The 21,405-nt window shown below is 42.0% G+C and overlaps 1 protein-coding gene across 3 annotated transcripts in view; it reads right to left on the bottom strand.

The window, feature by feature from the left end:
* The window catches only part of nat10 (N-acetyltransferase 10), a 91,129-nt gene that overhangs the window by 57,925 nt on the left and 11,799 nt on the right, over positions 1–21,405 (bottom strand). For all 3 annotated transcript variants that reach the window (XM_068046429.1, XM_068046428.1, XM_068046430.1), the window contains exons 3-12: positions 18,499–18,590; positions 16,858–17,029; positions 15,731–15,853; positions 13,788–13,849; positions 9,923–10,037; positions 9,085–9,192; positions 3,416–3,549; positions 731–824; positions 365–463; positions 89–225 (exon numbers count right to left, since the gene is read on the bottom strand). In XM_068046429.1, the coding sequence (XP_067902530.1) occupies positions 89–225; positions 365–463; positions 731–824; positions 3,416–3,549; positions 9,085–9,192; positions 9,923–10,037; positions 13,788–13,849; positions 15,731–15,853; positions 16,858–17,029; positions 18,499–18,590 (1,136 nt within the window). The remainder of the gene's footprint in view (positions 1–88; positions 226–364; positions 464–730; positions 825–3,415; positions 3,550–9,084; positions 9,193–9,922; positions 10,038–13,787; positions 13,850–15,730; positions 15,854–16,857; positions 17,030–18,498; positions 18,591–21,405) is intronic.

Genomic DNA, 21,405 nt, shown 5'->3' with positions numbered 1-21,405 from the left:
GTAAAATGCCCAGTCGAAAAATGAGGTGTTGTTCCTCGAGGCTGTGTTGAGCTTCACTGTGTCTTCAGACTATGATCCAATCACATACCCATTGATAGTGGATGCCATGAAGACGAGGTAGGGTCCCAGCAGTTTCTTCACCAATGGGAGTGGGATGGCAGCTGCCTCGTCAATTACCACCAGCTCAGCCTGACCCAGTTTAACCGCATCTGCCGGGTGTATGTACTGACAAAGGAGAACAGAAATGCTGTGATTACATGATTTTACTATGCACATCCCCAATTAGGCAAGAAAACTGCATCTGTGCACACTGCCATATAGTTATTTTTACAGCAAAAAAAAAGTGAAATCAGAAACATTTTACCTGGATGGTCTGCCTGTGCTCCTTAAAGATATTAACTCGAACCACAGCTTTGTTGAACTCTGGATTTAAGGACTGAACTATTTCATAGTCCAAATGTTCCTAAAAAAAAAAGTTACACAAGTCCTCACGGAGACCAGATGAAAAGTTGATATTCTTTTATAAGCAATGGTAAAACGTCGGTCTGTCATTACAACTGCAATTAGCCAATCAACTGCACGCATCCTGGAAAGGATACTACTGGATACATGTCACATTTTTATAACTTCATGCAATGATACATATGCCAGTCTTATATCCAAAATGAATATTCTTGGCTATTTAAGGAAAAAATGGTTAATCAGAATTCAGGTAGGTTCCCTCTCTTACCTGATACTGTAATGCATCAAACCCCTTAAAAACAAATTCAAATAAGGTGCACAAGTTGTCTGGGCTTGGTGAGGTGACAAAGATATTGGAATATCTAAAAAAGAAAACAGCAAATACACCCATGAGCCATAATCACTTTCAATAGATATGACAAAAATTAATGTGAAAATTACCACCTTTGAAGATTTTTTGCAGGTTTGTGTTTTAAAATATTGAAGTATCAGACGGCACAACACCTTTTAATACTGAGTAATTAAGTGCACAACATGTGGATTTTACATATTTTGCAAATTGTGGTCTCTATATTCAAACCCCAAGGTTTCCATGGTCGCCAGTATCCAGCAAAACTAGGGTACAAGAGCATGCATTGACAGCTGGAAAGTCATAAAAAAGTACCAACAGCCAAGGTTCATTCTAGATATGTAGCAAGGTTTATGGTTTTGAGGACAAACATTAAGAATTGCAAATAAATGTTAACTCCTCACAAAAGATTTCTTTAAGTTCTGCCATTATTTGTACCCAACACTGTTTGAATTTTAGTGCAAGCCTGTCAGGAGTTTATCATATTCTGTTTCCATAACCCATTCCCCCATTATAAAATTACATATGGTTAGCTTCAATAAGTTAGAGACAAATAGATGCACTACATTACCATGGGTCATTGATTTTTTTTGTCAGATTCTTTCTAGAAAATAGATCACTGTCTTGCTGTTGTCTATAATTGCGTGTAAGGATTTTCTACAAAATTTAGCTCAACAGAAACAGATTTGTTAGGAGACATATCTTGCTGCACAAATGGCATCACCAACTGGCTGCAAATCCACAACTTTAGTGCATGAAAAATGTAGCACCTCCTATCAACAAAAATTCACATTACAAGCATAGTTGTTCTTCTAAAGATGTTTTATAAAGTACCACATAATAAAATTGAAGCCCATGGGATTAAAAAGGCACTGGCTGTGTGGATACAAAATTAGCTAAGGGGCAGAAAGCAGAGTAGCGGTAAGTGACAGATTCTCAGATTGCAGGGAAGTGTGCAAGGATGTCCCCTCGGGTCAACGTTGGAACCATTGCTTTTTTGATACATATTTAAGAGTGCACAACACATTAATTGGGTACAAGGTATAATTTCAAAGTTTGCAGATGACAGGACTCAGGGATATAGTGAACAGTGTATGATGATAGTACACTTCAGGACAGACTGGGAATTCAGTAGACACATGGCAATTAAAATTTAATGCAGAGAAATGTGAAGTGACTCATTTTAGTAGGAAGAATGAGAAGGCACAATAAAAACTTAGTCGTACAATTTTAAATGGGGTGAAGGAATATCAAGACTTGGGGTTGAACTTAACACAAGTCTTTGAAGGTGGTAGGTAAAGTTGAGAAAGCTGTTAAAATGACATTCGTGCTCCTTTAATAGAGGAATTAAGTACAAAATCAAAGAAGTTATTTTAAACCTTTATAAAACACTGATTAAGCCTCAGCTGGTATATTATGTTTAATTCTGGGCATCACACTTTAGGAAAGATGTCAAGGTCTTAATGCGGGTGCAGAGAAGATTTACTCGAGTGGTACATAAGAAATAGGAGCAGCAGTAGGCCATTCAGCCCCTCAAGCCTGCTCTGCCATTTAATAAGATCGCGGCTGATTTGATTGTGGCCTTAACTCCACTTTACTGCTGGAAACCCATAATCCTCAACTTCCTTGTAGGTTATAAACTATCTTACTCAGCCTTAACATTTTCAACAACCCAGCCTCTACTGTTCTCTGGGGAAAGAATTCCAAAGATTAACGACCCTCTTGAGAGAAGAAATTCCTTATCTTCTTCAAAGGGAGACCCCATATTTAGAAATTGTGGCCCCATGTTCCAGATTCCCTGACGGGGGGAAAAATCCTTTACGCATCTACTCTGTCAAGCCCCCGCAGAATCTTATATGTTTCAATAAGATCACCTCTCATTCTTCTAAACTCCAATGAATATAGGCCCAACCTACTCAAACTTTCGCTATAAGACAAATCCCTCATCCCAGGAACCAGCCTAGTGAACCTTCTTTGAACTGCTTCCAATGCAGTACCAGGGATGAAAGACTTACATGAAGAGACTAAAGATACAAGGGTTGTTCTGCAGAGGGGTTGAGGAAAATAGCCTCCTCTAGGTACATCTTTTGTTTCTTTACTTGTCCCATTACAACTCCCTTTGGCCTTGCACCAAGAAACCTGCGTTATTTAATCTCTCTGGCCCTCCATCTTATCTCAGACCTTCCCTTTTGTTTTTGTTCTTTTTCTCACCCTCCCCCCTTTTTACTTGCTCAAAACCCATTACATTTCTAACTTTTCCCAGATCTGATAAAGGATCACAGACCTGAAACGTTAACTCTGTTTCTCTCTCCACAAATGCTGCCAGAACTGAGTATTTCCAACATTTTCTGTTTTTATTTCAGATTTCCAGCAACTGCAGTATTTTGCTTTTGTATGAGGGGAAGTTTTACAGAGGTGTCCAAAATCATGTAAGGGTTTTGTCAGAGTAACTAAGGAGAAACTGTTTCCAGTGGTAGAAGGGTTGATAAGCAGAGGACACAGATTTAAAATAATTGGCAAAAGAACCAGAGACAATATGAGGAAAAGGAAAAATAAAGAAAAATGTCATAGCACAGGAAATGAAGCAGCAAATCATACGCTTACCCAAATGCTACTGCTCCTGCAATAGCCAATCCCAATGCAGCAGATTTCCCACGGCCTCTGGCAGCAGTTAAGGCAACTGTGCTTCTGAGTGTCTTCTCCGAAATAGCTTCAATGAACTTCAATACTGCTTTAGCCTAATAGGGAGAAACCACTACATTGGTTTGCTTGCAGACAAAAGTTAAAATGGTAGCACAGAGACTAGTGTCCCATTAAGAGTCCCCATAGAGGCCTACAAACTGGTTATACTGCTGCTAAAAAGGTATTTCTAGTAATAATGAAGTAGTACAAAGCAAGTGGACAAGGGAGAAACAACCATACTGCAAGTGTCAAATAAAGCAGCACAGATGATTATCATGGAGCAGTTTGATGCACAATCTGTCACACTCTCTTGGTCATCAGCGGAAGTACAGGAGCAAAATTACATTTTTGAAGTTACTACAGAAATAGAAACATAAAAAGTTTACGGTACAGAAGGAGGCCACCTGGCCCATACCAGCCAAATAAAATGAGCCCCCAGCCTAACCCCACTTTCTAGCATTTGGTCCGTAGCCCAGAAAATTACATCACTTCAGGTGCATATCCAGACACCTTTTAAATGAGTTGAGGGTTTCTGCCTCCACTACCCTTCAGACCCCCACAACCCTCTGGGTGAAAAAGGTTTTCGTTACCTCCCCTCTAATCCTCTACCAATTACTTTAAATCTATGTCCCCTAGTCACTGACCTCTCTGCTAAGGTAAACAGACTCTTTCCATCCACTCTATCCGGGCCCCTCACAACCCTGCACACGTCAACCAAATCTCCCCTCAGCCTCCTCTGTTCCAAGGAGAGCAACCCATCCTATCCAATCTTTCCTCATGGCTGCAATTTTCCAGTCCTAGCAACATTCGCATAAAACTCCTCTCCAGTGCAACTACATCTTTTCTGTAATGAGGTGACCAGAACTGCACTAAGTACTCATGTTGTGGCCTAGCTAATGATTTATACAGTTCCAGCATAACCCCCCTGCTCTTATATTCTATACCTCGGCTAATAAAAGAAAGGATTCCATATGCCTTCTTAACCACCTTATCGGCCTGTCCTGCTGCCTTCAGGGATCGGTGGACAATCACTCCAAGGTCCCTCACTTCCTCAATACCTCTCAGTATTCTCACATTAATTGTTTATTCCTTTGCCTTGTTTGACCTCCCCAAATGCATCACCTCACACTTCTCTGGGTTGAATTCCATTTGCCACTTTTCTGCCCACTTGACCAGTCTATTAATATCTTCCTGCAGCCTACAGCTATCCTCCTCGCTATCAACCACTTGGCCAATTTTTGCATTGTCTGCAAACTTCTTAATCATGCCCCCTACATTTGTGTCCAAATCATTAATATATAGCACAAAAATCAGGGAACCTAGTACAGAGCCCAGCAGAGCCACACTGAAAACAGCCTTCCAATCGCAAAAACACCCGTCGACAATTACCCTTAGTTTTCTGCCACTGAGCCAATTTTGTATCCAATTTGCAACATTTCCCCGGATCTCATGGGCTTTTATTTTTTAACCAGTGTACAATGTGGGACCTTGTCAAAAGCCTTGCTAAAATCCATGTAGACCACATCAACTGCATTACCCTCATCAATCTTCCTGGTTACTTCCACAAAACATAAAATCAAGTTAGTCAGGCACAATCTTCCCTTAACAAATCCATGCTGACTATCCTTGATTAATCCGTGCCTTACTAAGTGACAGTTTATCCTTTCTCTCAGGATTGATTCCAATAATTTGCCCACTACCAAGGTTAGACTGACTAGTCTGTATTTATTCCGTCTATCCCTCGCTCCATTTTTAAACAAAGGTACAACGTTAGCAGTCATCCAATCCTCTGGCACCATACGATTCATAGTGTGCATTAACAACAACAAAACATACTGTCCAGAGAGTGGATGAATTTTGTACAGAAAGATAGCCAAGTTTTAAATAAATCCTTACCAAGAATTTCAACAGACTGGGTTGATGCCTTTTAATTAAAAGCATCTATTGGTAAGAAATCATGTATACATTGCACTCGTGTAAAACTGCACAAATTTTACACTGGCCAACCAGTAAAGAGCTCCTATATTATACAAGCTCCACCCATGGTGCAATAAAAAAATTTTTAAACTGAAATTATGTGTCACTTCTGTACTAACCCACTCTGTTGTGTTAATCTTAATGGTAGCTTTCAGCTAAACCTACAGGTTTGATTACATTTTCAACATTTCATAAGAGGCAGAAAAACAGATCAGGGAAGGGAGGCAGTGGCGCAGTAGTATTGTCACTGGACTAGTAACCCAGAGACCCAGGGTATTGTCCTGTGGACATGGGTTTGAATCCCACCAGGGCAGAAGGTGGAATTAGAATTCAATTAACAAATATGGAATTAAAGCTAGTCTAATGATGGCCTTGAACCCATTGTCGATTGTTGTAAGAACCCACCTGGTTCACTAATGTCCTTTAGGGAACGAAATCTGCTGTCCTTACCTGGTCTGGCCTACGTGTGACTCCAGACCTACAGCGATGCGGCTGACGATTAAATGTCCTCTGAAATGGCCTAATAAGCCATTCAGTTGTATCAAACTGCTACAAAGTCAATAAGGAATGAAACTGGCACCGGAAATGAAAAGGGCAAACCCAGCCCTGTCAACCCTGAAAGTCCTTCTTACTAACATCTGGGGGCTTGCGACAAACGTTGGGAGAGCTGTCCCACAGACTAGTCAAGAAGCAGCCCGACAATCATACGCACTGAGTCATACTCACAGACAATGTCCCAGACACCGCCATCACCGGGTACGTCCTGTCCCACCGGCAGGACAGACCCAGCAGAGGTGGCAGCACAATGGTATACAGTCGGAACAGAGTTGTCCTGGGAGTCCTCACATCGACTCCAGACCCCATGAGGTCTCATGGCATCAGGTCAAACATGGGCAAGGAAACCTCCTGCTAATTAGAACCTACTGCCCTCCCTCAGCTGATGAATCCTTTTTCCTCCGTGTTGAACAGCACTTGGAGGAAGCAATGAGGTTGGCAAGGGCACAGAATGTACTCTGGGTGCGAGACTCCAACGTCCATCAAGAGTGGCTCAGTAGCACCACTACTGACCAAGCTGGCAGAGTCCTAAAGTACATAGCTGCTAGACTGGGTCTGCGGCAGGTGGTGAGGGAACCAACAAGAGGGGAAAATATACTTAACCCCATCCTCACCAGTCTGCCTGCTGCAGATGCATCAGTCCATGACAGTATTAGTAGGAGCGACCACCGCACGATCCTTGTGGAGACAAAGTCTTCACACTGAGGATACCCTCCATTGTGTTGTGTGACACAACCACCGTGCTAAATAAGATAGATTTCGAACAGATATTGCAATGCAAAAATGGGCGTCCATGAGGCGCTGTGGGCCATCAGCAGCAGCATTGTATTCAACCACAATCTGTAACTTCATGAACCGGCATATCCCCCACTCTACCATTCCCATCCAGCCGGGTGATCAACCATGGTTCAATGAAGAGTGCAGGAGAGTATGCCAGGAGCAGCACCAGGCATACCTCAAAATGAGGTGTCAACCTGGTGAAGCTACAACACAGGACTACTTGCATGCCGAACAGTGTAAGCAGCAAGCGATAGACAGAGCTCAGCAATCCCATACGAACGGAGAAGATCTAAGCTCTGCAGTCCTGCCACGTTCAGTTCTGAATGGTGGTGGACAATTAAACAACTAACTAAAGGAAGTGGCTGCACAAATATCCCCATCCTCAATGATGTATGTTGCACATCAGTTCAAAAGATAAGGTTGAAGCATTTGCAACAATCTTTAGCTAGTCGTGCAGAGTTGATGGTCCATCTTGGCCTCATCCTGAAGTCCCCAGCATCACAGATGCCAGTCTTCAGGCAATTCGATTCACTCTGCAGGATATCAAGAAACGACTGAAGTCACTGGATATTGCAAAGGCTACGGGCCCTGACAATATTACAACAATAGTACTGAAGATCTGTGCTCCAGAACTTGCCGCACCCCTAGCCAAGCTGTTCCAGTACAGCCACAACACTGGCATTTACTCGACAATGTGGAAAATTGCCCAGGTATGTCCTGTACACAAAAAGCAGGACAAGTCCAAACCCCCAATTACCACCCCATCAGTCTACTCTCAATCATTGGTAAAAAGTGATGGAAGGTGTCGTCAACAGTGCTATCAAACGGCACTGGCTTAGCAATAACTTGCTCAGTGACGCTCAGTTTGGGTTCTGCCAGGGCCATTTCAGCTCCTAACCTCATTACAACCTTGGTTCAAACATGGACAAAAGAGCTGAACTCCAGAGGTGAGGTCAGAGTGACTGTCTATGACATCAAGGCAGCAGTTGACAGAGTATGGCATCAAGGAGCCCCAGCAAAACTGGAGTCAATGGGAATCGGGAAGAAAACTCTCCACTGGTTAGAGTCATACCTAGCGCAAAGGAAGATGTTTGTGGAGGTCAATCATCTCAGCTCCAGGACATCACTGCAGGAGTTCCTCAGGGTAGTATCCTAGGCCCAACCATCTTCATCAATGACCTTCCATCAATCATAATGTCAGAAGTGGGGATGTTCGCTGATGATTGCAATATGTTCAGCACCATTCACGACTCCTCAGATACTGAAGCAGTCCGTGTAGAAATGCAGCAAGACCTGGACAATATCCAGGCTTGGGTTGATAACTGGTAAGTAACATTCACGCCACACAAATGCCAAGTAATAACCATCCCCACTGGCCAGGAGCAGCATCTAACCATCTCCCCTTGACATTCAATGGCATTACCATCGCTGAACCCCCCACTATCAACAACCTGGGGGTTACCATTGACCAGAAACTGAACTGGAGTAGCCATATAAATACCATGGCTACAACAGAAGGTCAGAGGCTAGGAATCCTGTGGCGAGTAACTCACCTCCTGATTCCCTAAAGCCTGTCCATCATCAACAACGCACAATTCAGGAGCATGATGGAATACTCTCCACTTGTTTGGATGAGTGCAGCTCTAACAACACTCAAGAAGCTCGACACCAACCAGGACAAAGCAGCCTGCTTGATTGGCACCCTATCCACAAACATTCACTCCCTCCACCACCGATGCACAGTGGCAGCAGTGTGTACCATCTACAAGATGCACTGCAGCAAAGTACCAAGGCTCCTTAGACAGCACCTTCCAACCCGTGACCTCTACCATCTAGGAGGACAAGGGCAGCAGATACATGGGAACACCACCACATGCAAGTTCACCTCAAAGTCACACACCATCCTGACTTGGAACTATATCGCCATTCCTTCACTGTCGCTGGGTCAAAACCCTTCCTAACAGCACTGTTGACATACCTATCCCACACGGACCGCAACAGTTCAAGAGGACAGCTCATTACAACCTTCTCAAGGGCAATTAGGGATGGGCAATAAATGCTGGCTTTGCCTGCGACACCCACATCCCATGAATGAAGAAGAAAAAAGAGGCTCACCAGAATCTACCCATACTAAATAGTGCACTTTAATCACTGAAATATTCCTGCTAAATATAAAAGCGCATCTCAAAAATGTATAGAATAACAAAGAAACCCAGTTTACAATCAAGAAAAATACTCCGTACTTCTATATGCAGGCCTATCAAGGTCCTCTTTCTTACCTGATCGAGCGTTTTGCTGCCATCAATAAGGACTCCTACCGGTTGTGTATCATGTAGAGATTCTTTAAGTTCCTTCAATTCAACCTCTCGAGGCGTTAGGCTTTCTTCCTTAAAAATTAGGTAAATACATTGGCAGGTATGATTACTGATGAAAGATTTAATTAAAATTCTAAATATAAATCAACTGATAAACTCAGCTGATCAACAAACTTCCCTACACCACTTCTTCCTGTGCAGTCAGAGGTTGTATAGGAACAGGGGTTTATGTCAAGTTGTATTACCATGGAAATCGACTTATCAGCATTAGAGATGCTCAGAGTACTAGGAAGGTGGGGGGATAGGGTCCAGCTATTATGCAGAGATCTTGGTGTTTGAAATGCTAGAGATGGAGGTTCCAGAAAAATGGGACAGATCTTAGAGATCACAGGGAAAGCAATTTAGGATTTGGGGGCACTGGGACACTTTTGGTATTAGGGAGAACTAGAAACGTGATCGAGAACTTTGTGAGCATTAAAAAAGGGTCCCAGGATCTGAAAAAGGAGGGATTCTGGGACATTGGGGAGGACGACATCTAACAGTATTAGTGGTTACTTGAATCTAACATAGTTTGGCTGGGGTGGGGTGGGTGTTGAAATAAGATTTTACATTACATACAATGAATAAACACCCTTCCCCCCCTCACATAGGATGTCAAGTATACAGTAATGCTGGTAACCCTAGATCATCTCATTGTAAGACACTGTTGCTCATTTCATTAACCACGTGATAATATTTAAGTACTGCAGTTAACAAAACCAGTAAAAACCGAACTTATGCTGCTATGATCTCCAGAACTCACCATGGATTTTGGTGGGACAGGTTTGATGTTGAAAATGTGGCTAGAAAGCGGCAGAATGTCCAGCTGATCATTTATCACAATGCAATTCTTGCAGGATGCCAGAGAAAGTATGAATCTGGTAAAACAGAATAAACAAACAAAAGTGACTGCTTTATATAAGCCAGTTCTCAAGAGATAAACATTTAGATTGAGAAATTAGTAAATCAAGGTCGTGAAAAACTTACCTCCCTCTTAGAGTCAGAGTTATACAGCACAGAAGCAGACCCTTCGGCCCATTGTGTCTGTGCCGGCCATACAGCACCCAACTATTCTAATCCCATATTACTGCACTTGGCCCGTAGCCCTGTATGCTATGGCGTTTCAAGTGCTCATCTAAATACTTCTTAAATGTTGTGAGGCTTCCTGCCTCCACCACCTCTTCAGGCAGTGTGTTCCAGATTCCAACCACCCTCTGGGTGAAAAAAAATTTCCTCAAATCCCCTCTAAACCTCCTACCCCTCACCCTATATCTATGCCCCTTGGTGCTTGACACCTCCACTAAGGGAAAAGGTTTCTTCCTATCTAACCTATCAATGCCCCTCATAATCTTGCACACCTCAATCATGCCCCCCCTCAGCCTTCTCTGCTCCAAGGAAAACAACCCGAGCCTTTTCAATCTCTCTTCACAGCTGAAATGCTCCATCCTGGTGAATCTCCTCTGCACCCTCTCCAGCACAATCATATCCTTCCTATAGTGTGGTGACCAAAACTGTACACAGTACTCCAGCTGTGGCCTAACTAGCATTCTATACAGCTCCATCATAACCTCCTTGCTCTTATATTCTATGCCTCGGCTGATAAAGGTAAGTATCCCATATGCCTTCCTAACCACCTTATCTACCTGTGCTGCTGCCTTCAGTGATTTATGGACAAGTACACCAAGGTCCCTCTGACCTTCTGTACTTCCTAGGGTTCTACCATCCATTGTATATTCCCTTGCCTTTTTTGTCCTCCCAAAATGCATCAACTCACACTTTTCAGGATTAAAATCCATTTGCCACTGCTCCACCCATCTATATCTCCCTGTAATCCAAAGACTTCCTCCTCACTATTTACGACACCACCAATTTTTGTGTCATCTGCGAACCTACTGATCATATCTCCTATATTCACGTCTAAATCATTAATGTGCACGACAAACAGCAAGGGTCCCAGCACTGATCCCTGTGGTGCATCACTAGTCACAGGCTTCCAATCGCAAAAACAGCTCTCGACAAATTACTCTCTGCTTCCTGCCACTAAGCCAATTTTGGATCCAATTTACCAAATTGCCCTGGATCCCATGGGCTCTTACCTTCTGAACCAATCTCCCATTTGGGACCTTATCAAAAGCTTTACTGAAATCCATGTATTCTACACCTACTGCTTTACCCTCATCGACACATCCAGTCACCTCCTCGAAAAATTCAAATCAAGTTCATTAGACACGATCTCCCCCTGACAAAGCCAGGCTGACTATCCCTGATTAATCCCTGCCTCTCCAAGTGGAGATTAATCCTGTCCCTCAGAATTTTTTCCAATAGTTTCCCAACCACTGATGTTAGACTCACCAGCCTGTAATTACCTGGTTTATCCCTGTTACCCTTCTCGAATAATGTGACCACATTTGCAACCCTCCAGTCCTCTGGTACCTCTCCTGTCGCCAGAGAGGATTTGAAAATTTGTGTCAGAGCCCCTGCTATCTCCTCCCTTGCCTCACATAGCAGTCTGGGATACATCTCATCTGGGAATGAGGATTTATCCACTTTTAGGCCCGCTAAAACAGCTAGTACTTCCTCCCTTTCAATGCTAATATGTTCAAATATATCACAATCCCCCTCCCTGATCTCTACACCTACATCGTCCTTCTCCATAGTGAAGACTGATGAAAAGTAATCATTTAAAACCTCAACAGTGTCCTCCGGCTCCACACAAAGATTGACACGTTGGTCCCTAATGGGCCCCACTCTTTCCCTGCTTATCCTCTTACCCTTAATATACTTATAAAACGCCTCAGGATTTTCCTTTATCTTGCCTGCCAGTGTTTTTTCATGTCCCCTCTTCGCTCTCCTAATTACTTTAAGTGCCACCCTACACTTTCTATACTCCTCTAGTGCCTCCGCTGTTTTCAACGCGTGGGATCTGCCGTAAGCCTCCTTTTTTTCCCCAGATCCAATCCTCTATATCCCTTGACATCCAGGGTTCCCTGGGCCTGTTAGTCCTACCCTTCACCTTAACGGGTACATGTTGGCTCTGAACTCTCACAATTTCCTCTTTGAATGACTCCCACTGGTGTGATGTAGACTTTCCTACAAGTAGCTGCTCCCAGTCCACTTTAGCCAGATTCTGTTTTATCATATTGAAATCGGCCTTTCCCCAATTCAGAACCCTTATTTTTGGTCCATCTTTGTCCTTTTCAATAACTACCTTAAATCTTCGAGTTATGGTCACTATCCCCGAAATGTTCCCCCACTGACACCTCTACCACTTGACTGGCTTCATTCCCTAGGATCAGGTCCAGTACTGCCCCTTCTCTTGTAGGGTTTTCTACATACTGGCTCAAAAAGCTCTCCTGTATGCATTTTAAGAATTCTTCTTCCACTCTTCCAAACTTCACATAATAGATTTCAGCCATTCACATTTTAAACAATTGGATGTGAAGTGGACTCATTCTGAGCTGCCTTCCCCTCACCATCGATTCCATCCCCATAACAGGCCACTGTCTCTGGATTAATCAGACTGTTCACAACTTCAGCATCCTATTCACCCTCAAGTTGATCAAACCCAATCTCCTCCCCACCTGAACTGCACTAATCTGGCAGTGTTTGATGCTGATTGTATCACAAAAGTGGGAAAATATTCCAATTAACAGAATATCCCTTCCCATGATAAGCACATAAATTTGTCGAGAAAGTTAAAACATAAAGATTCACCTATTTACTAAATCAGTTTGCACAGCAGATTATTTATTTTCAGTTGTTCTTACAAAGGGAAGTTAGCATGAAGAGGGGCAGAGATGAGGTTCTCCCACTCCTCCCCTAAATCTCATCATTAAGAAAGTCCGCTCTTTCAGGAAATATCTAAACCAGCTATTGTACAGTAGAAAGTCATCCTGCTTTTATATATATAAAAAAATGAGTGTGCAAGGGGCGATTTCAGCAAGAGACTCAAATTGAAATTTTATGGCTGGTACTGGATGATGATCCACAAGTATGGACACCAGTGGAACACTGTAATTACATCCTTATTCCATCATTCCCAAAAAACTAACCCACAGCTTCATCAGCTCGTGGATTGATTTCTCAAAAGCCCCCTGTTGCTCACCCAACCTTTAACTAATTCAAATCTATGTGACTCAAGTCCTTTCCTGAACCAAGTTCAACACACTTGTCTTAGTCAAGCTCCACTGGACCCTGTGCATCAGCAAAAGAGAAAAAAAATCAAGATCCTTGTCTGCATTCTCAAATACCTCTGCAGCCTTTTTCTACCTTAAGTAATCTTCTCCAGCTATGCATTCCATCTTACATGCCATTCCTCTAATTTCAATTCCCTCATGTTCCTCTTTTTCTGCTCAAACACAAGTGATTTTCAGTTAATGTCACTTTGCTCTTTATGGAATATACTCCAAATCCAATTTGCCTTGCTACCCCTCTCCCAGCCTTCAAAAATTTCCGAAAGAAAACCCACCTCTTTAACTGGTCACATCTCCTTTCTCCACCTTCCACTGTAACTTTCCTCCCATTCCTGCATAATACCTAACCCTTTCCTTGCAAAGCTATGTATACTTGGGGCGCAACCCATTTCAACACAATGTACTGTTTTATAGAATCTTATCAAAAATGTCTACCTTTCATTGAATCTCCCAATCACATCCTGATGCGATTCTGTTCTGAAACGTGTATGGACATCCTTGGGTAGGGGAGGAAAAAGAAACAAAATCAAGACAAATCAACCATTAATAAAAAAATTTGGAATAAATTTGAACTGATACACTTTAATGGAGGCAACAGATTTCAGTGTCATCTACTTACTCTAAAACAAAACTTTTCAAAATACATTGTTAGAAGGACCCAGTAATTTAAAGAAAGGAGGTCGTTGAAACCAAATATAGTCTTTTAAAAAGGTCAAGATTAACAAGACCAGAGTTTCTAGAGATTTAAGACTGTATGCAGGGTTGATTTCAACCAAGTTTACTTTCAAACTGCAGGAAACAAAGGCCAAATCAACTCAACATATCTGGTGATTAAGATCTAACTAACAGGGAGGACTTGAGCATTTACAAATACATTACAGCACCCAGAATGCTTATTCTGTCTAGTGGGAAAATTTACTCGTGGTGTTTGCAAATAATCTAAAGCATTTTATTAGTCATACATTAGTGCTATAATACAAATACTCCCATGTCCTATAGCACACAGGGATATTAAAACACTTTGCTTGAGTAAAGGTACAATATTCTAGCTATTTGACAGAGTGATTTGTACATAGGTGCAGGAATAGGCCTTTGGACTCAATGAGAGTGCTCTAACATTTATTAACCATGACAGCTGTTTTTGTTTTAATTGCAATTCCTACATTTTCCTAGATTTTCTCCATATTACTTAATGTTCTTACTTCCCAACATTTATAACAGTGATTACACTTCAAAAAGCATTTCATTGGCTGTGAAACACTTTGCGACATAACCTGAGATTGTTAAATATGCCTTTCTTACTTCTTTCCCAACTGTGAAATTTAACTAGGATTTTTGCAGAAGTGAAAATTGATTTATATTAATATACTTCATCAATACATTCACTGAGGTTAACTCAATAGTGTCCTTAGTTACCTTTGGATTTTCAATGTAATGTACTTGCACCTAGTGAAGTGGAAATCTTACAGGATTTGTTTTTCACTTACTGTAATGTAATTTCCCTTCCCTCATGGAGACCTGCAATTTTTGGTCTCCACACTTCACAGGAATTGATCTCAACGAACGCATACAAACAGGAATAGGGCATTCACCCCCTCAAGCCTGTTCCACTATTCAATTAGATCATGGTTGATCTGTATCTTAACTTCATCAATCTGCTTTAGTCTCACAACCCTCAACACTCTTGTCTAACAAAAATTTTGAAATTTTCAATTGACCATGCCTCAACTGCTTTTTGAGGGATAGAGTTCCCGAGTTTCACTATCCTTCGTGTGAAGATGTGCTTCCTGACATCACCCCTGAATTGCCTAGCTCTAATTTTAAAGTTATGTCCCTTTGTTCTGGACTCTCACACCAAAGGAAATAGTTCCTATCTACCCTATCAAATTCCTTAATCATCTTAAATACTTCAATCAGATGACCCCTCAATCTTCTATATTCGAGAGAATACAAACCTAGTTTATGCTGCCTGTCCTTATAACTTAATCCTTTTAGCGCCAGTATCATTCTGCTGAATCTGTGCTGCACCCACTCCAATGCCAATATATCCTTCCTCAGGACATACTAGGAATCAATCTTGCAACTTTCTAATCTAGTAGTACAAACAGCTAAACAAATGATGATGCACTTTCCAAATGATAGAAAAATCAAGTCAAGGAAATCAAATGTGTAAAGCAAAACAAATGCAATGGTATACTGAAATGATCAATATCACTTACCAACTACAATATCAGCACCATAAGACAGTTAACATCAGCGAATTAATACATGGATGCAATATGGACATTTCAACATCAGTACAGGCTAGCATACCATCTCCAGCGAAAAGAAATGTTGGGTACTGGCAGTTACTCGAGTCCATCAGATACAATACATACCATTGTCATCGTATAAAGCTGTTTCAAGGAGTTGACAGTTCTCAGCAGAATCACAACAAGTCCACCCCCTTCGACTGTCTCAACAGTCCTGGCCAAAAGGTTTGGAGTTAGGGCTTCAAAGTCCTGGAAGATTAGATTAAGACAATATCGCAACAAGAATGGGCAATAATAGTGCATCAATATTTTCTTCTTTTAAAACTGCTGTATAAATTGTTGCTGATATACCACAGATCCAACACTTGTGGCTGAGTACCTACTGAATATTGTACTATGTGCAACCCAAGAATTCAGACTAAATGTGATTCTAAGAGGCTTCCAGAGAGGTGTCAAAGGCTACTTGATGCTGCAAAGGATGTTACTGCAAGGTTAAAGGTGAAGGTTACATCATTACTCAATATCAGTCATTACGTAAATCCAAGAGTGTAATGGCACACTGCAGCAGAATCCTACTACCTGCAAACAAGCAGTACCAGACTCCAATGTTACCCCCAATGTCTAAGACGTTATGAGTGCCAGTATCATACTAGCATTATACCTTAGACAAAAGAAGGAGCTTCTGCCAGGCTTCAATATGAAGTGTCTAAACTATGCATTCCACTTAGGAGTCAAATCTCTGCAGGATCACTCCAGAAATACCCGAGTAAATTTGACCTTTGACACCATCTCCTGTAACCACCACCACCTACAATCCCATGCACCAGCTTTCCCCCTCTTTTCCAAGCATTGACCACTGATTCCTTCTTGGGGTACAATTCCACAGGCACTGGAAGACCTCCTGTACCTCACTCAAGTGGTCATAATTCACGTGAGCCTCAACTGTGAGAAGTATTCTTCATGGGTGAGGGAAGGTATTATAACAAACTTGACTCTGCTCTCAACTGAAATACACACGCTTCCAACAGCTGTCACTGAATAATGATCTATGTTATTCTCTAATTCAGGAGTGCTAATTACACTATTGCCCTACCTAACTCAGTAAAGACCAGGGATCAAAGTTGGATTCTTCTGGTCTGTATGGTTCAGCCACCCTCAAAATATTAATTATAAATTGCTCTAATCTCATTGTTGGCCACAATAATCGTGTTCCTTTACATGCACATAAAAATGAATACAAAGAATGTACACACCTGCAGAACACACATCCCGTATGTATTACCCAGGATTTTATGAGTTTCATTGTAATAGCAATATCGAATGTTAGTTGCAGCTACAAAAAGCTCAAAGGGATCATCCTGCTTGAGGTCGAGCGTACCACTTTTTATCTTCTTCTGTAACTGCCTCATTCGCTTCTTCCTGTGACTAGAGCAGAACCAGATACATAGCATTTATACAAGAGCAGCATTAACTGTAATGACCTGTGTCACACAACAACTACCTTTAAAATGCTGGCAAGATTTGTAAACACAAGCCTAGTCAGCTTCGAAATTATTATTCATTTTAGCATTTCTTTGCCACTTAGACTAGTATGAATCTTGCTACACATACTTATCCCATACATTCCATTAAATTCCAAGCTCAACATTGTTTTGACTCCAGTTACCAGGGTTTTGCATTCTATGCAATTGGGCCAAAGCCACCATACAATGCTACTTCTTCATCTTATTTAAGGTGGACACCAATATTTGAAATGGGCAGTCTCTCAGGCGATGTTAAAGAAACACTACAATAATGGGAAAAATCCTTAATCTATCTTCTTTATAGAAGATGTCTTGCAGAGTCACTCACACAAGTCAAATGCATTTGTTTAAAAAATACAAGTATGGAAGCATTATATCATGTAATACACTGTTACTCTGCTGTCAAAGAGAAATACACAGTAGTGTTTCAAAGCCAAAAGGTGCAATTGCTTTGCATTTCTGAAATCAAAACTCAGATCAAAATGGCTTCCTTTCTTTGTGAGTTTAAGATCACAAAGTTTAAATTGTTGAGTAAAAAGTGGTTAATTCTTAGGCATGAAATTTTGCAGAACAGAAATTGCTGGTCGATGTCAGGTGCAGGTCAGTCGAAGGTATCGTAACTTACTGCTTTATCTTTAAGATAATTTTGTACCTGTAGCTAAATGCAATACCAGGAGTACAATGACCTATTTTTAATGCATTAATAGTGACTCCCCAGTGGCGTTATTCATAGCAAGTCAGTGGATAGGAGGAGAACACACAGCTATTTGGTAGTACTGAAAATGGGAAGATGTTGCAGCTCAGCAGTCATGCAAGAGGCGAGAATAAAAATGTCACGCCAAATCCTGCTGAGTGGAGCAGCTTGTGACATACACCATTAGACAGACATTTTCCTGCATCCCTCAGCTTCAATTATTTTTGCACCGTAACGTTCTGGAAGAGTGAGCCGATAATGGCGTGATAAGGGCAACAGGACACCTGGGATCTCAGTGACCGGGGAGACCAACCATGTACTTCCTTAACCAATGAGATTGAAAGATTGAGGAAGAAACAGGAATGGTGGAGAATGAAGGTGAAAGAGTTAAGTCAAGTAGAGAAAGAGAAAGGCTAGATTGAGAACACAAAGAGACAGAAGAAAAATAAACGCTTTAAAAGCTCTAACAATTTACTACATGCAGGAATGAGATTGGAGAGATTAAATTGTTACTTCACTGAGCCAAAGAGGTTAATTGGCATTGCATTAACAATTATCACTGTTAAAAGGATGCACAGTTACTAGTCTTACATAAAGAATAGATTTTTCATGCAAAGTAATTCAATGTTTAAAATTCTAAATTGGAATTAGTATTTACTCCATGAATGGTAAACTACCTGCTGAAGCCAAGCTCCTTCTTGTAACACCACAGCACAGATGGTCTGGCCTTTACTGTAGCTTTAGACAACATATGATGAAGTATAACCACCTGCAGTGAAAACAGACAAAAAGATTACTGTGAGCCATATTGCTCAGACTCATATTGCAATTATAAGTAGGGCAATCTTCAACAAAGTCACAGAAAGTCAGCTGGCACTGCCCATTGGTAGAACAATGGACTTTGTTGTGGAGAAGTAGAATATAGGATTGTGCTGCAACTAACCCTGACAGCAAGCATTTGACAGACAACATGAAATAAAGGAAAAGTGCTCAGCTGAGAATAGGCCGTTTCCCAATACGATGGAGATTAAAAGTCAGTGTGCAAGTTAGTTGCGGCAGCTTACACACCTTTTAAGAGACAGCCATAAGCAAGAGCAGACAGAAAATGAATACATACATTTAATTTATTTTCAAATTCCACCTAGGCCAGGATGAATCATTGCAGTGAAAATCTAAAACAAATATTCATTTTTGCCACCTAAACACAATCATTTTTTTCCTAATAAGTTAACATATCCTTCATCTTATGTGATTATGGCGCTTTCAAGGTCAGCATAGAATATCAACAGCAAAGTTTCACATGTACCTGCTAAGGAAACTCTCTTCCAGAGCAGTCATCACCTGAATCTCTATCCTTTGGGCAGAAGTTCAATGGAAAGTTAGTTTATTATTTGCTGAACCAGATAGTGAAACATTCATCGGGTTAAAAAGAACTCTGCAAGCCTATTGATCGCAGAAACCACTAACATTAATTCTGTAAGACATTACTCCTTCTTCTAGTTTCGCAAGCTGCACCCAATTGCTATGGCATTTAATTTATTAAAAAAGGAACAATCCAACGACAGTTTTATTGCGCATCACAACAAACTTGAATACGTAGCACCTCTAACATAGTAAAAGCAACCCCAAGACATTTCAGAGACACAAGGGAAATGTGAATAGCAAGCCAAAGCAGATGATGTTAGGAAACAGGACAAAAAGTGATCCAAAAGTTGAATTTTAAGAGAGGCGTCAAAGGAAGAGAGTGTGGTGGATTGGCAGAAGGGTTTACTTATTTTATTTATTTATTTAGACATACAGCACTAAAACAGGCCCCTCGACCCACCGAGTCTGTGCCGACCATCAACCACCCATTACCCTCTCACATCCCCACCTTCCCTCAATTCCCCTATCACCTACCTATACTTGGGGCAATTTATAATGGCCAATTTACCTATCAACCTGCAAGTCTTTGGCTGTGGGAGGAAACCGAAGCACCCAGCGAAAATCCACACGGTCACAGGGAGAACTTGCAAACTCCGAAGAGCAGTACCCAGAATCAAACCCGGGTCGCTGGAGCTGCGAGGCTGCGATGCTAACCACTGCTCAGTGAAGGCTTCAGAACACAGATTCTAGGTGCAGAATTTTATTAATTTAGTCCCTGCCCAAACGGCAGGACCATTTCTGGGTTACAAACCCACTTGATTTAGCAGCAGGTTTTGCCTAGGCTCTTTCACTGAACCATGGAATTATCCTCCTGCCTCCTCCAATCAGGGAGGGTGGGCCAGATAATGCGACTAAACAAATAGTGAAGGATCTTTATTTAAATGGATGCTGGCAGGGCTCCAAATGGCAGCAATGAAGGAAGCATTCAAGATATCTGAAGAGGAGGAAACCGGTGCAGAATGGAGGCAAGATGTGGAAAGGCTGCACCCTCTAGTTCGGAGACTCATTTCTGGAGGTCATGTTGACTGCAGTGAGGGCAAGAAGAGAAGTTCCCTTCCCTGAGGATGGGAGGAATAGGCCAATCAGCCTCACCAAGCAGGTACGGCTACAAGTAGCAAAAGGAAGTAAGCAGCAGGAGTGTGGTGCCCAGCACTTGGATTCAGTGCCAAAAAGATTTAATGACCTCTGGCAAACTGAGTGTCCGACAAGTCTCAACTGGCAGCCATTGCTCTCTCACCTCACTAGCATTTTCCTGCGCAGCACTCCTCTGACCGACACACCCTGCTGTCACACACATGACAGTCTCTCCAGCCTCCTCCTCAAATCTCCACCTCAACAAACACTCAAATTCACCCTCATCCTATTGCCCTCTTGCCTCAGTCAATCTCCTTAAATGTTCACCCTCCCTTCTCAGCAATCAGTTAACTCCTCACACTCATACCTCTGCCTTTTCGCATTGCAGGAGGAGAGCACCCAACTCCAGAGACTGGCAGAGAAGCAGAGAACTGGGGGTGGACCTGCTGTCACAACCACCCTAACAGTGATGGAAGAGGAAGCTCTTGAGATCAGCAGGGCGGCACGAGGACCGAATACTTGCAATGGAGAGATGGGGTGGCACAGAAACCCCATATTAGAAGAAGCACTGCCACTTGGCACTTAACTGTCACTCATGACATCAAAGTCATGATTGGCACAATGCTAACTTGGAACCCTATTTCACCTACTTTCAGTACTAACTCATGTCTTTCATCTCCTGCAGATACACTGTGAGCCCAACACAAATGAGAGAGGAGTCCTCAGAGGAGGATCAACATTCTGAGGATGCAATGTCACATGACTACTGCACACCCTCCAACAGTGGAGATGCACCTCAGTAGGTTCAGCCTCTCAGAGATAGGATGGCACATGGTGTGGAGCACATCATATATAAGCAAGAGCAGAAGCTGGAGACAGGGACAGCAGTGGAGAGTCCCCATTGGAGGGTGCAGGACACTCCAAACTCTGCTCAGCTGGACACAGATACTGAGCCTCAGGGGTCATCAATGAAAAAGGTTTTTGAGAAGCACAACTTCCCATTGGTGCTCCTGTCAGCATTTCCAGAGGCAGTGCACATCCTTGCACTGAAAATACGGGAGTCCACCTCTAGCATGCCAACCAAC

The sequence above is a fragment of the Heterodontus francisci genome, chromosome 14 (assembly GCF_036365525.1).
Source record: "Heterodontus francisci isolate sHetFra1 chromosome 14, sHetFra1.hap1, whole genome shotgun sequence".
Lineage (NCBI taxonomy): Eukaryota > Metazoa > Chordata > Chondrichthyes > Heterodontiformes > Heterodontidae > Heterodontus > Heterodontus francisci.
This window is presented reverse-complemented; position numbering and strand designations above follow the sequence as displayed.